The sequence below is a fragment of the Xiphophorus hellerii genome, chromosome 4 (assembly GCF_003331165.1).
Source record: "Xiphophorus hellerii strain 12219 chromosome 4, Xiphophorus_hellerii-4.1, whole genome shotgun sequence".
Classification (NCBI taxonomy): domain Eukaryota; kingdom Metazoa; phylum Chordata; class Actinopteri; order Cyprinodontiformes; family Poeciliidae; genus Xiphophorus; species Xiphophorus hellerii.
This window is the reverse complement of record NC_045675.1, coordinates 24002681-24028709: the sequence shown is the minus strand read 5'-3', so window position 1 is coordinate 24028709 and position 26029 is coordinate 24002681. Positions and strand designations below refer to the sequence as shown.

The window sequence follows — 26029 nt, the reverse complement described above, 5'->3', positions numbered from 1 at the left end:
TGTCTTTATAAAACTAGAACTTCGATATTTAATCTTATCAAGAGCAAGAAAAAAAACATAATTGACATATAATTCTTATATTTTAATTGACTGATTGAAAAGGATGGATGGACAATAAACAGCAGAATTTGATCATTGCAGGTTACAAAATATTATCTTTTTCTTCTCAGAAAGCATTGCTCAGAAGAAACACAGATTTTTTTTTTTTCCTTTATAAAATAGAAAATATTCAGTTTACGCTCCGAGTAGGAAAAGGCGGCGTTGATGAGCTTTTATGGATCCGACACGCTGACAGACCAAACCAAACACAGAGCAGTCTCCTCCCCTTTCTGGCCTGGCCTATATTAACTTTCCATGGAGCTCCACCTCACAACTAAAGCCACATGGAGTGGGAGAAGGCACCATCAAGGCACTGAGAATACCTGCGCATATCCACACAGATGTAGAAATCTGGACTGCTCTGAACTTTTTCCCCCTGCTGTTTTGGATGTGTTTGTTTTGTTTTTATTTTTGATGTATGACTAATCCCCCTCATTGTTGGATTTATAACATTTTTTTTCACCATGTTGCGCCGGTTATTCCAGGAGAATTTCAGCCTTGGTAAGTGAACACTTTGGGGTGTATAGTTATTTTTCCTGTACATTCAGTCAAAAAACTCAAATAGAACAGTTAAAGAAAAAAGAAGAATCAGGAAAACTTACTGTTGCATGTACTCAGACACTTTGTAAGAGGTAAAACTTCATGCACATTTGCATTAAAGAGGCTTCTTGGTAATCAGATGGCTCTACGAACAAAGCTGCATGACCGCAACTGCGTTTGTTTTGGGTTCACAGATTATAACACAGGGCTAACTGTGAGTGGTAAAAATAGAAAGCTCTTAGTCAGATGCTGGTAGGACTTGATGTCAACTGTTTGTCTCATGATGTAACAGGAGAGGCCAGAAGAACGGATTGAAATTATGTCGGCATGGGGACACATTGTTAGCGTTTAGGAGAAAGTCACAAAATGATAAAAAGTAGAGACTTTGGATCATTTTACACCTTACACCTTGTGTAAGGTGGAGTTTGTGGTTCATAAGTAGGGCAAAGAGCAGCAACAGGGCAAGAAAAGCCCCTGATCTGAGTCTTAGTCATCAATTAAGCTTTTATCAGAAACAATCAGAAAGTCCAGTAGGTCAGACACAACGGAGTCAGTTCACTAATTTCAAGTTAGTTTCTTCTTAAGAAATTTGTCTGGATCCTCCTAAAGATAAAAACACCGTAAGAGACAAAATGTTGTTTACTTCTGAGTCTATTTAGGATAAACCATGTAGTACTGGTGCATTGAAGTAAAAAAAAAAAAAAAAAAGCTGCAAGCATTTATTTCTTTCTTTAAAATGAAATGAGGAAAATTATATAAGCTTAAAAAGACAGTCCTGCGTTTCTTGTATCCCCCGGTCTTAAGCAGCCAACAAATGCATCATGGGATGTTGACTCTTATTATATCAGTCTTATGAATCTGGAAACTGTGCTTGGGGAAAGCAATATGAAAGTCGACTCAAAACGCCACCAGAGGAAACACAAAGTCTTTCTAGCTTTTTGTTAACATTTCAGCGCGCTCCGGTCCGCACCACGCTTCAGTCCGCATGCAGCTTACTCCATCGGAGAGCCCATCCCGGCGGGTGAGGAGCATCTGCATTCAGGGGCACATGGATTCTCACATGGTCTGGCTGCGGATGCTGATGTAGGCTGCTGCGGCTGTGATGCTGCCATGCCTGCCTGCACACGCCCACCTGCATGCTCATCCATTCACAGTATCCACAGTCTGGATTACTGGCGATCAGGATCTTAAGTGCGGATTGTAAATATACCGAAAAGTAACTCAAGGATTCATACCTTGTTTATCTCGGCTTTTTTCTTCTTCTCTCTCCTCGTGGCGGATATGATGTGAGATCCAGGGGGAGTCACCCAGCTCATCTCAGTGCCAGATGGGCTTCCCAAATCCGCAAACTGCATTGAATAACATGGCCGCAGGATTTTCTCACTGCAGAGCAAATGTGGCCTAATGCTGCTGAGAAAACAACATTAAATCATACTAAATGCAAAAACAGACAGATGAATGTGATTAAGCAATGCTGAAAACAAGGGCTTAATTGCACCAAAAAAAACAACAACAACAACAAAAACAACTGTGATCGCATGGATGATAAAGTCAAAGACCAGTCACGGTAACAGCACTGGATACTATAGGTCAGTATGTATTTTATACTTATTTTTAAAAAGTGCTTTAGATTATTCGGAAAATACAGATACAGCGGGGAATTCTCGTTTTACAAAAACATCCTTACTTTGGAGCATGAATGATTATCCACACATTCCTTTTTCCTCTGTATTTGTAACGAAACGTGTTGATGAAGACAGTGTCAAATTCGTGGTCACTTAACTGGATTTAAACCGTGTAGGATTCTCGAGTTTTGAATGACTTCTGCCGCTTTCACGTACTGCTCGAAGCTCCAAGATCCTGATGCAAGTGTATACACTTAGTGCACTGTTGTTAAATTAGTTAATTGCTAAAAAAAAAAAAAAAAAAAAAAAAAAAAAAAAAAAAAACACAAAACATACAAACAAAAACAACCTTTTAACCCCACACGATAATGAGTTGTAGTCAATTAAATATAGTTAAAGATTAAACTTTGATAAAGACTTAGTAATGAATGCTTTTGGGGAAATAAATTATATGATTAATAAGAAAATATTTTATGAATATTTACCTACTACAGCTAACAAAAGCATATTTAATTTTGTGAGATTCATAATTTGCCATATAAAACTGCATAAAAAATATCTAATTTAAACCCTCTAAAGTAATCGATTAAGTTTGTTATTATTTATCTAAAGTAAACAAGTAGGTTATTTTTGGAGAGAATAAAAATATTTGAATTGGCCTGATTCAATAAATCATTCATAACGCGCTTTCACCATAATTGGAGTATTTCCGACAATCCGTGAAGTAGCCTCGTTACGTCACGCCTTCCCTTCGTAGCCAGCCTAAATGGCGTTTGCAGCAGATCCGCAGAGCTCGGGGAGCGAAGCGCACGCAAGCCTAGTCCGGGTTCGGTTTTAACAATAACCCCGCTAATGCAACGAATAAAGACTGTAAGTAACGTTTCCTATGTGGATCCTCATCGTTGTTACGTCCACCGTGTGTTGTTTCAGTGCTGGGTTTGTGTCGCTTTGAGCCGTTTTTCCGGAGCTCGGCTTTGTGTTGCTTAGCACTGTGAGAGCCGGACCACGTAGTCAAAAGCCTCAGCCAACAACGGTTCCTTTGTTCGTGTTGTTACAGGGCTGCGTTTTAACGCTATCTTTAATTGCTTTAAAAAAGCAGTGTCGAAATAAAATGTCTTGTATCTAATGTTTCGGCCGCGTAAACGTTGCTTAATAGATGCGGTATTGTGATAAATTTACACCGAGCCGGAGCGGCTTGTCGTTATGGTAGCGTTCTTGTCGTTTTTTTTTTCCGCCACCCGCTACCTGATCCGCTAAAGGCTAATAAAGCCGTTAATAACTCAGCATATAAACTAGTATGTATCTTAGAACACATAATGATTTTTACATTGTGTTATTTTATACGTATTTATCAAGTCTTGTATTTTTTATTTCCTGAAATGCATCGCTACCCAGAAACCGGACTGGCAAGCGCCTTTTGCCGGGTAGGGGAGGGGCAAGAGCCTCTTACGACAGTAGAGATGGAAATTACGGCTCTTTTCCGAGTCGTGGGACTCTACTCACCTAAAGGAACCGGTTCTGTTGGTTCCCAAACAGCCTAAATACTCCAGATTCATAAATGGCTTATTAATAAGGGAGAGCAAATACTTTACAAAAGCCTCAGGCAAACTACCAGTGTAAGCGGTGCAATAGACATGATTGAAAAAGGCGCAGTATGAATAACTAGAGTATTAGAGAGCAGAAATGAACTAGAACGGAAAATTTAAAACATGAAGCAAATCTGTAAAACTGTCTTAATAAAAACGAAAGTTAAAATAAGAATAGTTTACATGTTACTTGGTAGATGTAGTGTTTATTGAGAGGCTTATATGTTATGCTAGATTTGAAATGGAAACGTGTTAAAATTGAATGTGTATACCGGTAATAAATGAATCACACAATTTAGAAATCACATTTTTATGGATTTGGATATAAAATGAAAATGATTGAGGAGCTTAAGGAAGAATTCCTTCTACTCAATCATTGGTAGAGATTGGAATATTTATCTTAAGTATTTTAATAAAAATGCTATAAGGTAAAACTTTTTTCACTGTTACGATGCGATCCAAGTTTTTCTAGGGCTGTAATCAGTTTTCCTTAATATTCTGATTTTATGAGCCCATTTTGTCCAGGTAAAAACTCTTAACTAGACTTGCACTCGAAGTCAAATGAATTCGTGTCTCTGCAAACTTTTTGATTTGATAAAGTTCTCAACTGTATTTTTCTTTATCCCCCCCATCCCTGTCTTGTCTTCCAGGTTATATCCAAGTAAAATGGAGGATAGTTTTGATTGTGACTGTGGTGAGCTTGAGCCACCTGATCACTGAGTAAAAATTTATTTTGAAGATTTAACAAGGCCAGACGCATTTCATTTTTATATATCAGGAGACTTGACCAGAAAAAAAAAAAAATACTAAAACAGGAAGAAAAATTGTGCATTTCTTATGAAGCTGCTCAGGACCAGTCATACACTGAATGTATCTGCACTGTGAGGATGCAACTACATGCTTTTATAGTTTAATATAACCCCAGTGCTATTTTTTTTCCTTTTCCAATTGGCCTCAAAGTCCATTCCATTGTAGTCTATAAATCGTAGAGCTTATCAGCTAAATATATCCTTGTACCAAAAGGGTTGAGGAGAAATTTCTGTTTTAAAATTTCTCCCAACATTAAACATGGAAAGAAAATATGATTTACTAGAATCCCATATCTGAGAGTGACGGCTAGCCAGGGGGGACTTGGTAGTCGTCTGTACGGGGGTTAGTTAGTTCAGCCTCTGAAGCAAAGGGGGAATTATTTGATAATTCCTCTGGTGGTGTTAAAGTTGGACTAGGAACAAGCCAGGAAATAGGCAGAAATTTGGCGTAAAACCAGTCGTCATGGCGGAGAAGTTTGAGTCGCTCATGAATATCCATGGGTTCGACCTGGGATCTCGCTACATGGACTTGAAACCTCTGGGCTACGGCGGGAACGGCCTGGTGTTCTCGGCGGTCGATACCGACTGTGACAAGCGCGTGGCAGTAAAGAAAATTATCTTGACCGATCCTCAAAGTGTGAAGCATGCCCTGCGGGAAATCAAGATCATCCGAAGACTTGATCACGACAACATTGTCAAGGTATGGTTCAACGTCAAACAGAATATTTGATGGAGCGTCTGAACGACAGGATGGTTGTTTTTACAAGATGACACGAGGCCGTGCTAACGCTGACCTTTTGGTCTGTACCAATAGGTTTTTGAGACCCTAGGCCCCTGCGGCCGCAGACTAACGGAAGATGTGGCGTCGCTCACAGAGGTGAACTCAGTCTACATCGTGCAAGAGTACATGGAGACTGACCTCTGTCAGCTGCTGGAGAGGGGCCCCATGTCTGAGGGCCACGCACGGCTCTTCATGTACCAGCTCTTAAGGGGCCTTAAGTACATCCACTCAGCCAATGTGCTTCACCGTGACCTCAAGCCTGCCAACCTATTTGTCAACACGGAGGATCTGGTACTCAAGATTGGAGACTTTGGGCTGGCCCGCATTATGGATCCTCACTACTCCCACAAGGTAAGGAACACTTATTTCTAGCTTAGAAAAAACACATAAAACACTGTTGTTATCTGTACCTTGATTGGTTCTGCACTTTCTGCTGTGAGATGAGGGTGTTGTTGCTCTAACTCAACACGTTTATTGGCCGGTAGCGTGGTGCTCCCCTGGGTGACGCAGTTTTATAGCAGGAAGTAAATAAGACAGGATGTGGTTCCTTGAGGTGACGTCTCGGCTTCCTTTCTCAGCAGAAGTGGGGCTGGAGACTCCAAGCGCTGAGAATTTTCCTTGGTCGGTTGCATGCAAAGGAAAACCTCTAAAATTAGAAGTTAAATTGGTTTAGACTGGAGCATGGGGGACCCATGTTTTTGCCAAAGTTTTTTTTTTTAATGCAACTAATTGAATATAGTAATTGAGTTTCATAATGTTGGTAAAAAAGAACTTGGCATTAAAGGCTACAAGTTTATGTACCACATGTCAAATGCATGTTTTATAGCTCTGTATACAATCTGCATTTGTTGCTTTTTCCTTTGAATGTAAAGATCAAGGTTCACCCTGTTGATTGCAACGAGGTGATAGTCTTCTGTAGCTTTGCTGTGTTGTTGACACTTTATCAAAAGGATGAGGAAATGCCTGTCCATGGCCATATGGTGGTGTGAGATGAGGAAATCTAGGTTGGCCGGCCCTTTTTTCTCTCTCCCCCACTCTCTCTGTGGTTGGATCTGGACCTCCGTTAGAGGGAGTCAGATGCTTACACGTGTCTCAGATTAGTCATCGGTAGGTCTAGAGTGAGCTCACGTGGTGTGATCTATTCGACTGGTATGGCTTCATCGTCAGCCAGGACTCTGGCACCTCATACAAGATGTCTGACACACACTGGTTCACCACGTTTTCAAGGAAACACCTATACTACAGTTGTCTAGTCGGTTCACAAGCTCATGACTTGTGTGTGCTTATGAATCATATCCTTAGAGACGCTATCACTGAGCAATAGGAAAGGGAAGGTGGAAGCTCATTGTTGACTGGAAGAAGTGAGGTTTTCACACGATTCAGACACTGTAGAGTGGAGTGTGGGGGTTGCATTATGGGCGTTTTCTCTGTATAGGCAGATTTCTAATGAGAAACATGCATGGAAGTTGGTATTCTACAGCTGCCTGGTGGAGGGGGGTGGTCTTTTGTTTCATTGTAGCCTCTATAGTTTTTATTTGTGTGTAGATGGTTTGAACGTCCTCTGGTCTTTGTACACATTTAGTCATGTCAGTATTGCTATTGTGGCAGGGGAGTTAAAGGTGATTCATTGCAGTTCCTGTAAATTGATAATTGTTTGATGCCTCACTTGTTTTTAAGATTCCCATCCCTAGTGATGGTGAAAGCCTGGAATGTTGTTTTAGAATTCCTTGGAGCAAATATGCTTTCATAAGCACCATCCACGTCATAGTGAGACAGTGACTGTGAGCGTATTTAAATAGCATCGCTAAAAACAGAAGCGCTCTTTTTCTAGCGAACCCCAGTTCCTGGTTTACTTTGAGTAGTGTGATCAGGCTTCAGTCTTTTTCATTTTTTTTCTCACCTTTTTCACCCCGTTTTTAATTCCTCGTGACTTTCTGATGTGTGTTTGTGCTGGTTTGAAGTGTTCTGAAAAGGCTGGCTTTTTTTCTTCCTGTGTGAGCTTAAAAGTTGTCCCTTATTGACCAAGGCTCAAGAATGACAAAAATTCACGTGCACTCATACAGTTTCTCCAAGCCATGCCCTCCTCTTTCCCCAGCCAGCTCTTTGTCTTGTTTTGGGAGTAGGGGGGATAAGGAGGGGGAGTTGCTCAGGGCTTTATTTAAAATTTCCAGTTCTGGCCTGCCCTTCAACAAGAGCTAGACTTCAGAAAGTCCTCACCTACTTCTGCTTAATTAAGCTTTTTTTGTTGTTGTTGAACGCTCTAAGCTACTGCAGGTTATTTGTAATAAGTTCTGTATAGTCACTTTTTGCACGTTCTTCTTCTACTTAACCTGTTCAGATTTGTCCTTTATTGTGAACACTCATTTGTTTTAACTGCGATCAACTGAAATCTCTTGGAATGAAACCCGCGGGGTTCATTCTTTAGTCTTTGGGGGTTTTCCATTTAGTCAGGGTTAGCTCCACCAGAGTAAGCTCATGATTATTAGAATCATGTGCTTGCTTGATGTTTGGTGAAAGAGGCAGTAATTTGAGATGCTGGAGGAATGACTTCAGTTTTCAGTGATCCTTTAAGGAAAGTTCACCGAGGTCTTTTCTGCTGCACGAGCTTCCTGAAACTGCAAACCACAAGCACAGTTACACTCAAGCACTCATTTGACCCAGTTTTTTTGTGCCAGCAACAGGCTGGTCTGGCAGAGAGAAATATGCAGCAAGAAGTCAACACATACCGGCTTTCTGTTCACAAGCTCTTAACGCTTTGTCGCAATAGAAAGCAGTTTAACTGTAATCTGTTATGTGTATTGAATATGTATGTTATGCAGTGTGTCATGGCACTGTATTGAGGTTTGCTCTGGTTATCCCCCTAAAAGTCACATTGTAGAACCGGAAAGTGTTTCATGGGGTTGAGACGCATTCAAAGTCAGAAATAATTGAGCTGTATTAAATTAAATTGAATGATTTTAGTCATAAGTTTCCAGTCGGGAAATTAAGATGTATTTGTATTGTTTTTTGTTTTTATTACATCTTGTTTGACCATATTCAGGAAGTTTAGACTAATGCATTCAGACGCACCGAGCGAGCCGGTTATGAGTCATAAAAGTCGGCCTGTTCTGATCTTGATCAAGTGGTTGACTTATTCACCAACTGTTGCCAAAGGCATTTGAATTGTTAATGCGTTGACTTGGTCTGTTTATGGTAAATGGGCCACTTCATTAAAAGAGTCGAATGTTTACCGACCCACTTTATGCTTTCAGTTATTGGCAACCTTTTAATTTGCTCCTCTTCGTTCAGTTCTGTTTCCACAGTGAATCATCTTTGCACAACCATGAATGCTAACCTAATTTGCATCCCTTTTTCTGAACTGGTTATATGGTTTTCTCCACTGTAGTCAGCTGCAGCTGCATTTCCATTGACCATATAATTGCACATACTGGAATTACATTTAATTATTGGAATTCATGCCTATTATGGGGGGAAAGAAACCAACACATTTCTCGATTAAAAAGTTTGTGGACTGGGTTGAGGAGGTTTTTCAGCTGTATCAATCAAGGTATTTTGCAACACTACAATGGACTTTTTTTTTTTTTGCATCACATAAGTCACGTGATCAACAACCGGATGTTACTACTGGCAGAAAAGATGAAGAAGACGAGCGTATGATAATGACAATGGTTTTGAATATCACACAGTTATCCGTGTCTTATTTTAAGTATGTTTACTATTTAATAGAAACACAGCGATTATAAAATTGTGTTTTTTCAACATTAGCGGAATATTGACAGTTTTGTGCACAGTTTTGTAGTGGAAACGCAACTAATGTTTAAGTTGGCTTTACTAGCAACTAGCCAGCTCCAACTTGGGGTCAATAATTAGGTGCAACCCCGTCTGTCCTCTGTACTGCGTTCTAATTATGTCCGGCCTCTTTCTCAAGCCGCTATTCGACAAACCGATTAGCTGGTTACCTGGAGGAAGGAGATATGTCTGCACTTTGTGCCATTTATAGCTCTGTCAAACAAGGGCTTGCAGAGCGTCAATACACTTGAGGATAATGTGACATCAACTATCTGCAGCTAAATTAGGCAAGAAAGAGGAGCCTTGCTTAGTGGTGAGCCAACCAATTTTGTCATACCATGAACTACAGCTGCAGGTGGGGGAAGCAAGGGTGTCGTTTTACTACAACCCCTTCCCCCAGACCATAGTCCCCCCCCACACCCACCCACACACACACACACACGGGGAGGAGATGGACAGTTCGCTTTCCTTTGTGTGGGTTGTGATTTGCCGACTGTGGAGGGCAGGTTGGTGTCACCGCTGTGGCAGCAGGGGGATTATCCTGCTCTCGGATTGCTGACATGGCCTTACACGTGCTTCATCTGCCCCTCTTTTCATTTATTCCCCCACCCCACCTCCTCTATGGGGTCTAACGGTGTACTGAACCAGAACAGAGCAGCTCTGTTTGGGAAGTTCCACCAAACTAGCTGCGTTTCCATTTACCTTAGAATTACGTATATTGGAATTACGAGAACAAATTTGATTAATGGAAATGCGTCAATTTGAAAAAAACTGGGACGAGGTTGGTTTAACAGCCATATCAAAATTGGCTGTTTTTTTTTTTTGTTGTTTTTTTGCAAATCTGTATTGCAAACACTGTTTTCTCATCAGGAAAGTTTGTCTCTTTGGAAAATGCACAACAGGTTCCACCAAATGTCTCACATCATCACCATGATTTTGAATAATTTGCCATGTGTGATTTTAATTGCGTTTCTTATTAAATGGAAACACCGCAATTGGAATTGTTTTTCAACATTAGCAGAACATCAAAAAAGTTTAGCAGACATTTCTAATATTCGCTGCTACTGTTGAGTTTAGTTCACTCTAACGGGCAGAGTTCACATGCAGCATTTGCCATGTTGCATTTCAAAAGCAGAAATCAAGAAGAAATGCCACAGCAAAGAGGCTGTTAATATCTACGTACTGGTTTCTAACCTTTACTTCCCATACACGTAGAATCAGTTTTACTGCGCTGTCCTCTGAAGGTTTGATGTTTTTGTCTACACAGGGCCATCTGTCTGAAGGTCTCGTCACAAAGTGGTACCGATCTCCTCGCCTGCTGCTCTCACCGAACAACTACACCAAAGCCATTGACATGTGGGCGGCTGGCTGCATCTTTTCCGAGATGCTCACTGGGAAAACTCTTTTTGCAGGTAATTAGTGGCTCTGTTTGAATTGTTGAACTTTCCATAGCACCAGAGGAAAGTGGCTGAGGAGATAAATTTAGGAACGGTGGGGGATAAAGGTAGAGGCGGCTTGTTTCCATTCTAAGTCTAGCTGGGGTCAAATGAAACCATCCGCTTCTGTAAGAACCGCCTAAAGCTGGGCACAAGGCAAACAAAAGTTGTTCCCATGATCTTCCACACTTACCCCTCAGTCATGCAGATGATGGCTGTTGTGTAACCCTGGGAACAAACCAACGTTTGTCCGTCCGTTTCAGGAGCACATGAACTGGAGCAGATGCAGCTGATCCTGGAATCCATCCCAGTGCTGCGAGAGGAAGACCGGCAAGAGCTTCACAGCGTCATCCCTGTCTTCATCCGCAACGACATGTCAAAGCCTCACACGCCGCTGGTCAACCTGCTGCCTGGTGTCAGCCCACAGGGTAAGTCGCAACCACTTGCAGAGTCACCCAGCACTCTGTGTTGAAGGTCAGGTTGCTCGTGTGTCGCTACTCCAGTTCCTTGATTGACAGTCTTAATTTTCCCCGTTCCTCTCTAGCCATGGATTTTCTGGAGAAGATCCTCACCTTTAACCCCATGGACCGTCTTACTGCCGAAGAGGCCCTGGCCCACCCCTATATGGCCGACTACTCCTTCCCCCTGGATGAGCCGATCTCTCTGCACCCCTTTCACATTGAAGACGAAGTAGATGACATCGTGCTCATGGACGAGAGCCACAGCCATACCTGGGAAAGGTGCGCTGGCAAACTTACTAAAAAGATCTGATAACCATGATAACCATGTATTTATTTCTGTACTAAACTGTGTGTTTGCTGTTTTAGGTATCACGAGAGCCAGTTCTCAGAGGCTGATTGGCAGTTGCACAGCACCCATGACCCAGATGAAGTTCAGGTTGACCCCAGGGCGCTCTCTGACGTTACAGATGAAGAGGAGGTCCAGGTATGTAACTTGGACTTGATGAAAGTGGGGATGAGAGGATGAAGAAGTGAGATGAGATTTAAAGAGGAACAAAAGCTGAACCTTCTCCGTTTCTCTCCAGGTCGATCCTCGTAAATACACCGACGGCGATCGGGAGAAGTTCCGGGACGAGCCTTCCTTCGACTACTCGACCCTGCTCCCGTCGGAGCGGTCTTGGCAGGAAGACCACCACGAGAACAAGTACTGTGACGTGCAGTGCAGTCACACTTGCAACTACAAGGCCGTGTCCCCCTCCTACCTGGACAACCTCATCTGGAGGGACAGTGAAGTCAACCACTACTACGAACCCAAGCTCATCATCGACCTGTCCAACTGGAAGGAGCAGCAGAGCAAGGAGAAAGCCGACCGCAAGGCCAAGAGCAAGTGCGAGAAGAACGGGCTGGTGAAGGCGCAGATCGCCCTGAAGGAGGCCGAGAAGACCCAGAGTCCGGCCGAGAAGGACAGCGAGCAGGAGAAACACCAGGCGGAGAGGCAGCAGAACCAAGGCTTCGACTTCGACTCCTTCATCGCCAGCACCATCAAGCTGAGCCTGCAGCCGGAGCCGTGTCCGGAGGTGACCTTGCTCAGCGAGGTGGGCCTCCTCAACGAGCTCAACTTCTCCGTCTCCCAGCTGGAGGCCCCCCGCTCTACTTCCATGTCAAAGACCATTAGTCAGGAGAAAGAGGAGAAGTGCCTAGTGAATCTCGCCCAGTTGGGCGGCGGGGGTCTGGGAGTGGTGGCCGGGGACTGCGTCTGGCCCACCGAGCCCTGGGAGAGCTTCGGACCCGGGGAGAGCCTCGGCGACGGCGGCTGTCTGATAGACGAAGTGTGCTGGGACCTCCGCAAGGCGGACCAACTCCAGAAGGAGAGCTCCTACACCAGCTACCTGGACCGCTTCTTCAGCCGGAAAGACGACAGCGTCGCCGAGGGCGTGACCGGCTTGGAGATGGAGCCCTCGGTGGTGAAGGAGCTAGACGACAGCTTCCTGGACACTAGCGCGGAGATCGTGCTCAATATGCAGCTGGACTCTCTGGCCTTGCCCGTGTTTGACGGCCCCGACGACTTGCCTCTAAAGTCCATCCAGGCGTCCCTCTCCCCTTGTGCCGTCAAATGTTCCCCTCAGATAGCCCACAAAACCTACAGCAGCATCTTCAAGCATCTTAATTAAATATATCTTCCCTCACAGTGCAAAATCTAGGCAGTTTTATTTTAATTTTAATACGGTGTTATTGTACTTGAATCATTTCATACCATATTTTTTATTATAGTTTTATTTTGAGGAGTTGATGGGGGCTGATTTATTATATTCGAAGAGTTTCATCATCACTCTGAGCCTTGATCACCTGGCCTTCATGGGTTATTGTCTACGCCCTCATTGCTAAACCGGCATGTCGTTGCACATGTAAGTACTGTAGATGGAAGGGATGGAGGGAGGAGAGAGGCGAAAAAATAGAAGGAAAGGATTTAAGAAAGGAGATTTTGAAGGAAAGATCGGTGAACAAACATTGCTGTAGGCTTTTCAAGTGCTTTCAAACGGCCTTTTCTGGGTTGGGTGTATACATTTGGGGAAAAGGAAAGAGGGTTGGGTGGGTTCTTTTTCTTTTTTTTTTTTTTTCCTTATTCGACTTTCTAACATGTTTCCCTGAAGAAAGCTTCCGTAACAATCCTTTCATACTGTAAATCTGACACATGATGCCAGCAGCAACCATTATCGTAGGCGTTAAAATGTAAACGTGTTATCTACCTCAAGGTAACAGCAGTGAGAGACACTCGAAGCCACACTAGTGCTTTACACACATGACCATCCTCATACCATGAAATGAAGTGGTCGCAAAGATGAATATGTCTCACTTCGGCATTTAACATAGTGAGGTGTTTCAGTAATCGTTATTTATTTCTAGCAGATGTGCGATATTTATTTTATGAAACTTTGTTATGTCAAATGTGATTCTTGAAGGTTTGAAGAGCTGAACAGACTTCCATTCTCATTTCGGCACTATAAGGATGTGCAGGTGTTCCTTTTTGTTTTTAACGTAGGATGCAAATTCATGTTTTGTTTGTTTTTTTATGAAGTTGAGGCTTTCCATTCTTTTGTTCTACTGGGTATTGTCTTTTTTTGTTTTGTTTTTTTTACATATAGGTGCATTCTGTCTTTTTTTTGTGAAAACCTGTCTCATTTGAAGAAGCGCCTAAAAGTCTTATTTTTATTTTAAGAAATTCTAAGTGTTAAAAAAAAAGGCCATGGAGGCAACGGAAAGGTACATTAAAAAGCAAAGCTAACGGTGGGTTTAAAGTATGTCAGTTTTAATTGTATGTTGTTTTTTGGGGGGGGTTGGGATGTTTTTGTTAAATTTCTATGTACTTTTTCCAGGCAAGCATGATGAAATAGGTTAAGGTGTAGCATGTAGAACACTTACAGACTTTTTTTTGTAATTATCGGTTCCCCTGTTCTACAAAATATCTCAAAATAAAAATTACTGGCAAATAAAATGTCACTGACTCTTTGTTTCATTTACAGACATGCTCTTGTTTCAGAAAGGATCAACTTTGAAACGTGTTCTCTTGTTTAGCTTCTTGTTTAATTATTAGACTAGTGAGCGCTTGGCATTTGCCTTCAGTCATTTGCTCAATCTAAGTTTGAGACTGAACCACTCAAAACTTTTCTCATTCTGTATAAAGATGTGAAAATACCTGAAGAGATCTGCTTAGTCACCGTACTGGACTGATCCAAGTCGCAATTTCCTGTTTCTGCCAAGAGTCGCATGTGACTCTACAGGGCTACTTTAGTAATTTCTGCAGAAATAAGTAATTTTTCAGAGGGTTGGGAACTATAATTGAAGTTTAAAACTTTCCAGATTATTAATTAATGAACAATGCATGATAGATTGTAATGGTACCAAGTTCTCATTGGCTGAAAAAGGCCAGATACAAAATAAGTGAAACCTATTTTTAATGGCACAATAATGGGGAAAATCAAATTTTCACATTAAATGTTACTATCATGATTAGATTTTTTAAACTTTTCCACTATCTGAAATTATTTACAGGGGTTGTATTAAGTATCTTTCAGACACACAGTGCCAATTTATAGCACAATGAAGTAACTGTTCCCTTCAGTTGTTATAGAAATGTTGTATTTGTCAAACATAACTTAAAAGAAATTTGTCTCTGCAATTTCACACTTTGAAATGGGACCTCTTGTTTCTTTAAGCAAGAATATTTAAATTTTTTCATATTGTGTTCACAAGAAGGAAAGATTTTGGACGACAACTTTCAGTCTCAGGAATGGGTTGCCTTTCTAATTCATACTGCACAGTCCTAAGAGACACTTGAAAACCCGGTCAAGAATGGTTTGTGAGGAAGAGTTGTTGGTAAAAACCTCTCCTCTTGAAAACCAAACATGCCAGTGTTTGGCCTAGGCTTGCAAATGTACATTTGAACAAACTGCAAGACTTCTACAGCAATGTCCTTTGGACAGATGAGACAGACCGCAGTAGAGAAGACTGGTCACAATGTGCAGCGCCATGTTTGGTGAAAACTAACCCCAGTAACTCAGGTGGTGTATGGTGGTGACTGCAGTCATTTAGTAAACCATAGACTCCTCCATAATGTGAAATATTCCAGAGTCACCTGTGAGGGGCATCTGTCCAACAGCTAAATAAATAGGTCATGGGCGCAATACTTTATGAAAAAGAATGGTTGAAATTGCTTCACAATGATGCTGGAGAAGTCAGACAGAAAACAACTATTTAGAGGGAAGCTAAAGATGAGTCAAAAACAACTGAATTGTGGACTGTTCTTGTTTTCTAGACAATATTTCTTTGTGTAATAAGTGTGGAATCTGTTGAGTGGTCTTGAACACTGGAGTCTAGATTCAAGCAATTTTCAGGATTGAAGGTATTATTTCCTACCCTAACTTCACATTTACAAATACTGTAGTACATAAATATTTTTTTCCCCTTAACTGTATGACATGAAATCAGATTAAAACTTTTTATGTTTTAGGTCAGTGAGGATTAAGAAAAATCCAGAGTTTTTGTGAGTGGCTTTTTTTTTCAAACTCTGATCTAGTAAGTTTGTTGCTGCTTCTTAGCGGGTAGAATACATTCTTTATATTAAACTATGTTAATCTTCCACAAGCGTTTTACTAAGCAAGAACCTATTTCGCTGGAAACTGTTTTACAGATTTCTACAGGCCAAGTCTGGCTGAGACATAAACACGACAAGAAAACAGAAGATGTAGTACAAAGGTTGGACCTGGGTTTCTCCCTCTAACCAGCTGCAGCTGGCTTTTCCTCTCTGCTGCCGGGATAAATCAGGCCATCTACTGTCTGCAACGTTTCCCATCTTTTCCAACCACATGTTTCTCAATGACTTAGCCCTCCAAAACACTGATGAAAACCGAGGTGCAATGTTTGTATCTAATGATCGAACGAGTGGCTAAAATAAAAATGTAGGTCAGACACGCTGTTTTCTCTTTAACCAACTCAGTGTCATCTGTCCGCTTCTCTTTCTGCTACATGTCACTTTGTTTCCTCTGCTCACAACATCAATCCATCCACCTGGGGGGCTTTTGTTTACTAAAGTATAGCAAATATATTGCTAGTAGAGTCTTGCAACTACCAACATCTAGCAAGAACTAATCGTAATCATGAAAGTCATATTAATTTGAGGCATTTATTGATTTATTTGAAACACTCTAAATGGCTTCAATAAGCTGTAATTGATTTTAAAAACAAGAATTTGTTGCCTTTGGCTTTTGGTGTCATTCCAAGATTGCTGGTTCAAGCTACTCTATGTCAGAATGTAGTTATTTTAATATTTCACCACTTTGCTTAGCCCTAAAAGAAAATCCAAACTGTCATCTGGAGACAAAACTTGAAACATGATTTTGACAGTGTGAATCAGAATAAAGTAAAACAGCTGTATCCAGTTTTTAAAGTTAGCTGAAGTGGATTGAGGTGTAATTATTTAACCCAGGGAAACAAATAGTTTAAGTAAGTCATTAAACGTCCAAAATGAATGTGACATTCAAAATCTTTATGAATGCATAAGCTTTTCTGTGCTTAGAAGTTTCCCTCACCATCAATCCGTTGACAACACATCACTCGTTTAATGGAGGCCATGATGCGTGGCGTTCTCTCACTAATGGAGGGAATCAAAAAAATCAGTTTAGACATGTCAAAAATAACAAACTACTGAGTTTTATCTAAGTAAATATGTGAAAATAACTGGATAAACTGATTTCTGAGAGATAATGAATCAAAAGGAAGACGACCTGGTTATTCACCAAAACCTGAGATGGCTCCTCAGTGTCAGAACATGTACCCTAATTCAGAGCAGAGCTCCAGGTGCTAAAGTTAGAACACAAAGTGCCTTCATAAATAGAGCTCAGCCCTCAGGGTCCTGCACTTTAAAAGCTTTGGCCCCTGACAGAGTTACGCAGCCTCCTGACCACTGATATCAGATCAGTGTATCACTTTTTACACCTCTAAGCAGCCTGTGTTTTTACATTACTTTATAAATCCTTTACTGCTGTCCCAAACTGGGGACCATTAATGCAGACGATCTTTATAACAGCTAAAGTTACAGGCTAATATTCTGAACTTTGATAACATATGAATTTAAAAGAGCCACAGCCAATGACCGAAATGAGTCATCTCTTGATTAGGCTCAAGTACTGGAGCTGACATGACAAATGGCAGTAATTTGTGCCTTGTTCAATAAAAAATAAATAAAAAAATCATAAGAGCCTTTTAATATTCAACGTCCTCATAATAACTCCATGTTCCCTCCGTCTGAAGTGGCCACAGCTGTTCCTGATCAGGCACGTTTATTTCTCAGGGCTGTGCTGGTTAGCTGTAGACTTTCCAAAACAGAACATTTTTTTGCTTGTTTGCATAACAAATAAAAGCCGCAAAATATGACATTTTGCTGAGCGGCGGCCCCAACTGTGCAGCTTGTTCGCAAAGAAGGGATAATTACTATACTGCTGCTCTGGTTTCAAGTAAACACATATTCTTTTTTTTTTTTTTTTGCTCTGAAAAACAAAAATATAGGAGTGTTTAGAGGTCTATGTGCAAACTGAGCTCATCAGTGGGATAATAATTTTTTTAAGAAGAAACTCTAGAACTCAATAAGTCTTAAAGCTCTGTTTCATGAAAGTATCTTATAGAAGCTGTAATCAAATTTTGATTAATCGTTGACGCGTTTTGACCAGCTTAAAGTATTTGGGTGGTCATGTGACATAATTAATAGTATTCTTGACTTTATGATCAAACCAACTAGTTGTTCCAAAACTTTAAAAAGCTGTGCGAAAGAGAAATGACTGACAAGGAACTATTTTAGCTTTAGAAAAGTTCCCAGGAGGAAACTGGGTGGTTTATATGACTTAGCCATTTTGAAATCAAAGTCCTGTTTTCCATGCCAAATGTGTTTAAAAATAGGAGTGAAAGCAAAGTCGTTGTGTGTTATATTTTTGGAGGTTAGCCTTTTTCAGAGAAAACATCTCACACTGAGAAAAATAGCTTCCCAGCAACTCAGGCATCCTTTCTGGGTTCAGTTGTGCTTAGAGGGATATTTCTTTCATAAAGGGGTTGTGAGCAGGCAATATTTTACCTGAAGTCAAAAACAACTTCCCTTTTATTAAACAATGATGAATTTCCCTGTCAGTAACAGTGGGGCCGAGACAAAACAAGATTTCACTGTTTTTAAATCAATATTAATTAATGAAATGTCACAATGCTTGATGCGCTGCTGCTGTTTCATAAACCTTTAAAGACTCTCCTTTTTTTCATTAGATGACTCTGAAGTCAGAATTGGTTTGGTGTGCTTTATGATTGGTGTCCCATTAAAAATCCACCCTGGAAAATGAAATGTGCAAAGGGTATTATGAGAAAATACTTTAAAATAATGTGAACAACAAAAACACATAATAAAAATCCAAGTGAATGTGATGACTGACTCACATTTACACCAGCTGCAGTTGCAGCATTTTGCCTTGCAGTATTTGTTCAAGTGGGAAAGTAATTATTACAGACACTGTTTTGCGCATGTGGTGTTAATCTTTTTAAGCCTGCCTTGTTTTTCCATGACAAAACCCTGAGCACAGCTCTTGTGACCTCATTAAATGGTGCTGTATTTGGAAGTGAGCGAGACATGTAAACCGAATAACCTGTAAAACAAACTTCAGCTTTTTCTATGCAGTTTTAACATTTACCCCTGAAGCTGAGGCCCGGGTGACTGCTGTGTTTGTGTTACTGCAAAAGAGTCCGATGCCCACAGGAAGAGGCAGTTCACCAGTACAGTAAGGACAGGAAACATAAGTTACAACAATGTATTTGATGTTGTCTTCACATTATGTGAGTGATGACTTTGCTTAATCCTCACTGTTTAATAACAATGAGGATTTTATTAAGTAAAAAAAAAAAAAATGTACCAGCTATTAAATTACAGTTATTATGAGCGAAGAGAGCAGGAGAGAATTGAGCAGACGTAAACAAAGTGTCAAAGATGATGACGATATAATTAATATCCTAACTGATGCACATCATGTTCTATGCATTGTAGACTACTGTATGACATTCTAATTATGAATTAATGTTGTTTTTATTGTAATAAATGACTAATGTAATGTCAATTGTTTAAAGTGTGTGACAGGATTTGCATGAATCTACTTCTGTAATGCCAAAACTTTGACAAGCCGTTATCTCTTAAACTAATCCGTTTCTATAAATTAGACGTTCCTTCAACAGAACCCCGCATTCAGCAGTCTCAGCTATCCCTTTGAAAACTGTCCTGTCAGATGACGAAGCACAATTCAAACTTGCTTTGTGGTTTGTTTTTTTCTTTGGGAATGATTAAACTGTCTTGCAGGGAAAAGTGGAGAGGCATCATCCAACAAGCACCACCGTGGAAAGTCAACAGCAGTGACTGGACAGAGGCAAAGTGGAGGCAGGGCAAGGCAAACATCCACACGGATGAATTAAAGAGCGAGAAGAGAATGACAGCATATTAAAAATGTGTGACACGTACTTCCATTCAGATTTAAGATTCATTTAGGGAAGGTCAGAACCATTTAATATTAGATAATGTTTTTTAATTGCATCACAACAGAATGGTTTCTGGTGCTGACATGCGTAGAGTTCAGACAAATGTGATTTCTTGATTAGGAAATTAAACATTGACAACTAGACGTCCAAAACCATTGAGTAAATTAAATCTTATGCTAGTATTATAAGAAACATCAGTGTTGCAACACTGGTAAGCATGGTGCAGTCCCAATTGTTTAAAGTTGGGACTGAGTAATGCCGTCTGTATTCTCGTGGTATAATTTCCCAGATTAACTGTCAGGTGAGTTACAAAGACCTGACTGAGACAGGTGAGGCCAGGTCAGATGTCGTTAAAACAGGTAAATATAAAACCTGGACTTCTCGTTACTCAGTTTCCACTCATCCCAAGGTCACAAAACATCCAGCAGGCTTCTGAACCTCAGTAACAATCCTTTACTTCTTCCAAACAAAACCAGCCTTCCTCAGGACATGGACTTTCCACTGCAGGTTAAAAACACACATGGTTTTGGCCTCAAAGAAATTTTCCAGGCAGTATTGCAGCAATGATTATACACCCCGCTTCACTCGTTTCTGCACTTTGCCTTCGTCCGTGGCTGCTGACCCTGCTCATAAATTAGTAAATATCCTGGATCAGAGTTCAGTTACAGTGAGGTTAAGACAATTTGTTCTTCTCGGAAGAACACAGATGAATATGTGCCTTATTAAACCCACCAGAGTGCAGCGGCTGCCGCAGCATCAGCACTTTCACAGCAGATCACTCCGTGTTCTTGCAGATACTTCAAAACAAAATTTGAGGTGCTAATTGCTACTTGTGTTTGCATGCGTGTGTTTGAGTGTGTGTGTGTGTGGGTGGGGGTGTGCGTGTGTGTGTGTGTGTCCGCTCTGTACGCAGATAATAAGTGGTTTTATGAGACTCTTACTCAGACAGTAAGAGACCAAGTTATGACTTCACATGAGGGGACTTTATTTCGAGAGGCGTCAGTGGTGTGTTGGCTCATGTAAATATGTCATTAACAGTGACAACAAGTAAAGGTTGTTGTCTTCCACCGGCATATTTACAATTACCGCTACGTCTGCTGGTGCTGCCCGCTGGTAAAGATGTGAACAAAAACATTAGAATATGTTTTGGTGTTGGGAAACCTGTTGGTAGATGCCACTATTTGCTGCTCCTTTACCGTCATGCATCGTCTTCCAGCCTTGCTGGATTCCAAGATGTTTTAAACTTTATATTATTGATCTAACAGTAGATGTGGGCAACTATTGATGAGCAGCCATGTAATTTTTTGTCCTAATTTCCATCGTCTATGAAGATCTAAACACATTAGGCCTCAGTTGAATGATAAGTTCTCTTGAGTTTCCCAATTTTAAGGGTGAATAAGCGAAGGATAGTATGCCACTTCATATGTAAAAATACTTTGGTTACAATTATGTTGTAGGACTGATTAGACAAAATCTTGTCAGTGACCTTAATTAGATTAAATGCTGGATTTCTGAATTTGTTTGTTGAATTTGTTCTGCACCAAAATCTCTGAAGCTGAACAATTTTGAGAGCTCCTCCATATTGTGTTTAAAAACATGAATAAAACTATTTATTTTTTGCTACATAGATCTTGTGTACAGTCACTTGGCACTTTATTAAGTTACTTCTCAACTTATGAAAATGATCCAATCACATAGCAGTGACTGAATGAATTTAGACATTTAACCATGGAAAAGATTTCTTGCTAACATGTAAACTGAGCATCCGGGTGAAGAAAGTAAGGAGTTTAGGAGACTTTTAGCATTCTGTTGTTGCTGGTGTCAGACTGTCCTGGGAATTTTGATGTTCTGGGATTTTCACAATCATTTTGCTTTGTAGCTGGAGGTGAGAGAAAATTTTACATGCTGGTGTGAGAAGACACAAAAACAACAGAAACTCAATTATCCATCTACAACCAAGACGAGCAGAATCCAATCTCTGAAAGCAAAAACCTTGCAGAAGACGGGCTGCAAGAGCTACTTTCGTCAAGAGGAAACCGAGGCTTCGGTTCCCACAGGCTCACAAAACAAGACAATAACAGATTGGAAAAGCATTGCCTGGTTCAATTAGAGTTGATTTCAGCTGTGAAATTTCACAATGTGGTATAAACAAAATGTATGGACAAATCCTGTCTTGCATCAACAGCTCAAGCTGGTAGTGGAAGTATAACGGTGGGGGGGAACCTTTCTTGGTACACTACTTTTTACCAATTGAGCACTGTTTCGACCAGCAGAGTCCACACTTTTAGCCATTGCAGTCAAAATTGTTAAGTTGAGCAAAATCCAGGGTCACATTTTTTTCAAACTTAAACTGAACAGATTTACTCCCCAAGACATATGTTGTTGTTATTTCCTCAATAAGGTACTAAATAAACAATATTTTAAAATAGAAATGTAGACAAAATTTGGTAGAAAATGAATCTGTGAATTATTCTTGATCCAAAAACATAAACAGCTTCTTGTGCACATTTTACATATTAAATAATGGGTAAATAGTGTTGAAAACTTCTAGTCCTCAATTTTTCCTCTTTTTGTTATTTTGGCAACAAAGGTTGGGCATCGCTTCCTGGTTTGATTGAAGCAAAATCTATGAAAACAAAAACATTGTTAATAAAAGAAAAATAACTTTGAATTGTACATGAATAAATGTTTACAAAATGGTATTTTTCTTTAAAAATCTTGATTTAATAGCATATTTGCTCCATTCTTGAATGGGGCCAAACAAAATCCTCCCGACGGCCACAAATTAACCCTGGGCCGCCGTTTGGACATCCCAGGTCGAGATGCCTCGGCGTACCAGAGTATACAGCTGCTGCTCATGTCCATCACTTTATGAGCAAAGTGTACCCAGCTTCTCATGATAACATCCATCACCATCATCATCACCACCATGTTGCAAGCAAAAATCTTCTCAAACTGTTTTTTTAAACACACCAATGAGTTTACCGTAACCCAGCGGCCTGCACAGTCACCACGACTCAACCCAACAGAGCGCCTTAGGAATGAGAGAATAGCATCTTGGCTGTGCGGTTAAAAATTCAGCGAGCGTCTGTCTGGATATTATCACATAGATACTGACCAAAATCTCCAAGGAACGTTCCTGAGACTTTGCTGAACCCCAAGTGCAAAAAAGAGACATTAGTATTGGTCCAACCCAGCACTAGCAAGGTGTACATAATGCAAGGAGTGCATTTTGTTACAGATGATTATTAGAGAATAAAAGTGTGCAGAGAGAACAGAGTAAACATGAGTAAACAATACTTCTCTACCACTTGGTTCATAGAAGTTAATTTGAGAATCTGTGTGGTATTGCTAAGCTAAATATCACCTACACTTGTTACATCAGACTCCCACATGGGATAAAATTACCACCAGTTTGCTTTCTCGTGCGTCGTGTGGGTGACCTGAACCGGCCTCTTCAGACTGCAGCTCATCCTGCTTCAGTGGACGCTCAATTATGTTTCCGTCAGTAAAACGAAAAGGCGCCGAGATTAGAAACGACTCAGATCTGAAAGGATGTGCTGAACGTGGGGAAAAGACGACCTCTGGTTTAGACGGATCAACATATTTTCGGATTGAATGCAGATTTGATTTTATGCAACAGAGCTTACGGGAGCCCTTAGGGGTAATTGTGTGACTCTGTCGCCAATGGTGACAGAAAGCTGGGATTTATCACAACATTTTGATGCTTCAACAAGCTGAATATTAATGGAGAGGAAACAGCAACAGAGTTCATCTTAGAAAGTGTTGCTCTTTCATTTGTGTAATCCTGCTTGCAGATGACAGAAATGCAAATTGCACTGCAGAAAGTAGAACATTTGAAGAGTCAAATATAAGTTTGTACATGTTTAAATAAATGTAATTCAGATGAGTGTAATGTTATTTATTTCTTTTTCCTGCTGTAAAAGAATTATTTAATTAACTTCAAGAAAGGTTTAAATCCCAATCTGTCAGGGATATGAATAATAAAATTGGGCTGTACTATAGTTCTGCGCACATTTAGTGACATTTAAGTCGTATTCATAGAAGAAAGAATATATTTATTCATAGACACAGCAAATGATAGATGAAATTAAAAAAATCTAAATTTACTATCCTTAATATTTTAGTGTAATTACATTTACTAATTGTTGATGTACAACAATTCATTAACAACCAGTTTAATCACTTTAATTGTTAACTAGTTAAAGTAATTTTAGAAAAGTGTATGAAGACAACTTATGACTAATATGCAGGAAAAAGGAAAACCTCTGGTAATCAAACCTGTAAGGTCACATTTACAGCTTTGATTTTGGACTTTCAGCCTAACTTACAGCTCCTACAACTAAGTACATTTCCAAACGTGACACCACACAGGCCAGTATTTTCTGCAGACATGCAGAACGACTAGATTCACATCAAAGAGATACTAACACCACAAGCATGCAGTTACTTTGCTTGTGTCTGTGTGGTTAGCTTTTCTAGGATTTCAGTCAAATTTCAAGCCTGAGAACGTTTAACTTGACCGTATTCAGAGAAAAGGAGAGAAGAAATGCAGATGAGACCTGAAGACGTGAAGGTCTGCATGAGTGTTCACACCTTGGTGACTTATCTTTTTCCTCAATAATTTATTTACCTTTCTTCATGCTTATCATTCATTTAAATGTGAAGACTTACAATGATGCAGCTAAAAAAACTTAACTGAAAAAAGTCCGAAATAAGTTAATAATGAACATTGGACATTTACTGCGGCTCTCAAAAGTTACGCAAAAAAGCAAACAAAAAAATTCAATTATGATGTATAAAACTCATTTTTTAAAAAGTGTATATTAAAGTAATGAGACATTTACGTCGTATAAATCAATCAGTGACAAACAAATCTGTGAGAAGATGGCGCAATGACTTAGACGCCCCATCTTTAAGTTTAAGATCACCTGTTGCATCCTGGGATGCTTCTCCTTCAGTCAGACATTAACAACAACTGCAGCTTTTATCCATATCATGGAGTGTTTTGACTCATCTCTTCTCCTCCACATCCCGTTTCTCAAGTCAAAAGCTTCCAAACTAATGCTGTTGAGCGTATATATAGTTGTTTTTTTGTCCTTTCCTATTTGTAAAATTAGACCATGTTATTCCATAATAGACTCCCTGTAAACGATGTTTGGTCTAAAAGATGCAACTGAGGAAATATCTGGAAAATATTGTTAGGACAGCTGAACTTTTTCCTCTAAAGATTACAGCAGGCAGGAACTGAAGAGCACTCAATTATGTGACTCAACAAAGTGTTAATTTGAGAGGGTGCACATTTGTAAAATCAAGTTATCTTTATTTTTTACACTTTCCCCTCAATTAAATGTGTTTTTTTTTATTTAATAGTGCAAGATATGTCACATGTGGCAATCGTTTTTAATATATTTTATTTAAATAAAACTTGATATTTTATTTAACCACCGCAAACTTTTCTAGTTGTAGCTTTTCCTGTTCTCTGCCTGTAGGAGGCGCCAAAGCCCTATTATGAATCCATAAACCTAAAGCGGTTAAGCTGCTAAGTAGAGTTTCATGTTGTTTCCGCTTTTTAGCAACATACTAAACATTCATAAAGACTCTTTAACCTCTAAGATGTCATAAAATATGTATTCTTATAAAACCTAAGCTCTGCATAAACAGAGCCATGTAAGATCAGATTGTAAATGCCACAACTTGTAAAAATATTTTGTATTTATTGTTAGAGACCTAATGCATGAGAGATTGATGCAGTTAATGACACAATGCAAGCAGCTGTCCGCTGTTGCTACTTGCTTGTCAAATAAAACTAAATGTTTTTCGTTCATAAAAGAAAGAAGTTTTATTGTTGTAGAAAAATAGCTTGGTCTTTTTATTTACATTTAAACCAATTCCAAACCATTTAAAGAAAACGACTTGCTAAACAAAAGGAACATGCATTTTGGTTTTCAGGTAACGCTGAAATGAAACTTTCTCACACAGACGACACAATGATTCCTTTTGTTGTTCAGCCTGTTTACTGTCCACAGCCGTTTGTTTCTGTTCCACCTGTCACTTCCAATTATTTTAACATTTTACCTGAAAACTAAATGCCAACATACGACTGCCAACATGATGGATATGTTGTCTCACTTCCGTCATGATGTGAGACAACATATCATGACGAAAGGTGCTTCAGCTAAGTAGCAGTTTGTAGGTTTTACGACGTATTCAACCTGGTTTTTGCAGCTTATTTTATTTTTGTATTTTCCTCTTAGCTTATATGTTTGTTGATGAATTGTATTTTAAACAAAAACTGACATTAAAGGTGGAGGAAGTTGAAATTATTT

General features: G+C 39.9%; 1 protein-coding gene across 3 annotated transcripts; it reads left to right on the top strand.

Annotated features, from left to right (window-relative positions):
• The first annotated feature begins 387 nt into the window (after positions 1–387).
• Positions 388–14118, top strand: mapk6 (mitogen-activated protein kinase 6). 3 transcript variants are annotated; one of them, XM_032560286.1, is made up of 8 exons: positions 388–600; positions 4501–5359; positions 5474–5791; positions 10497–10641; positions 10929–11093; positions 11210–11405; positions 11493–11610; positions 11711–14118. In XM_032560286.1, exons 2-8 carry the CDS (start codon positions 5123–5125, stop codon positions 12794–12796), a joined length of 2265 nt encoding a protein of 754 aa, XP_032416177.1. In that variant the 5' UTR covers positions 388–600; positions 4501–5122; the 3' UTR covers positions 12797–14118. The 3 variants fall into 3 exon arrangements, with proteins under 3 accessions (XP_032416177.1, XP_032416178.1, XP_032416176.1); XM_032560287.1 differs by lacking the exon at positions 388–600 and adding an exon at positions 2089–2228; XM_032560285.1 differs by lacking the exon at positions 388–600 and adding an exon at positions 2994–3134.
• The last annotated feature ends 11911 nt before the right edge of the window (positions 14119–26029 follow it).

Excerpts from the sequence above, each read along its gene's own strand:
- mapk6 (XM_032560286.1), top strand. The coding sequence starts at position 5,123 with ATGGCGGAGAAGTTTGAGTCGCTCATGAATATCCATGGGTTCGACCTG. Across the intron at positions 5,360-5,473 it reads ATCACGACAACATTGTCAAG|GTTTTTGAGACCCTAGGCCC; the intron begins GTATGGTTCAAC and ends CTGTACCAATAG. Across the intron at positions 11,406-11,492 it reads CACAGCCATACCTGGGAAAG|GTATCACGAGAGCCAGTTCT; the intron begins GTGCGCTGGCAA and ends TTGCTGTTTTAG.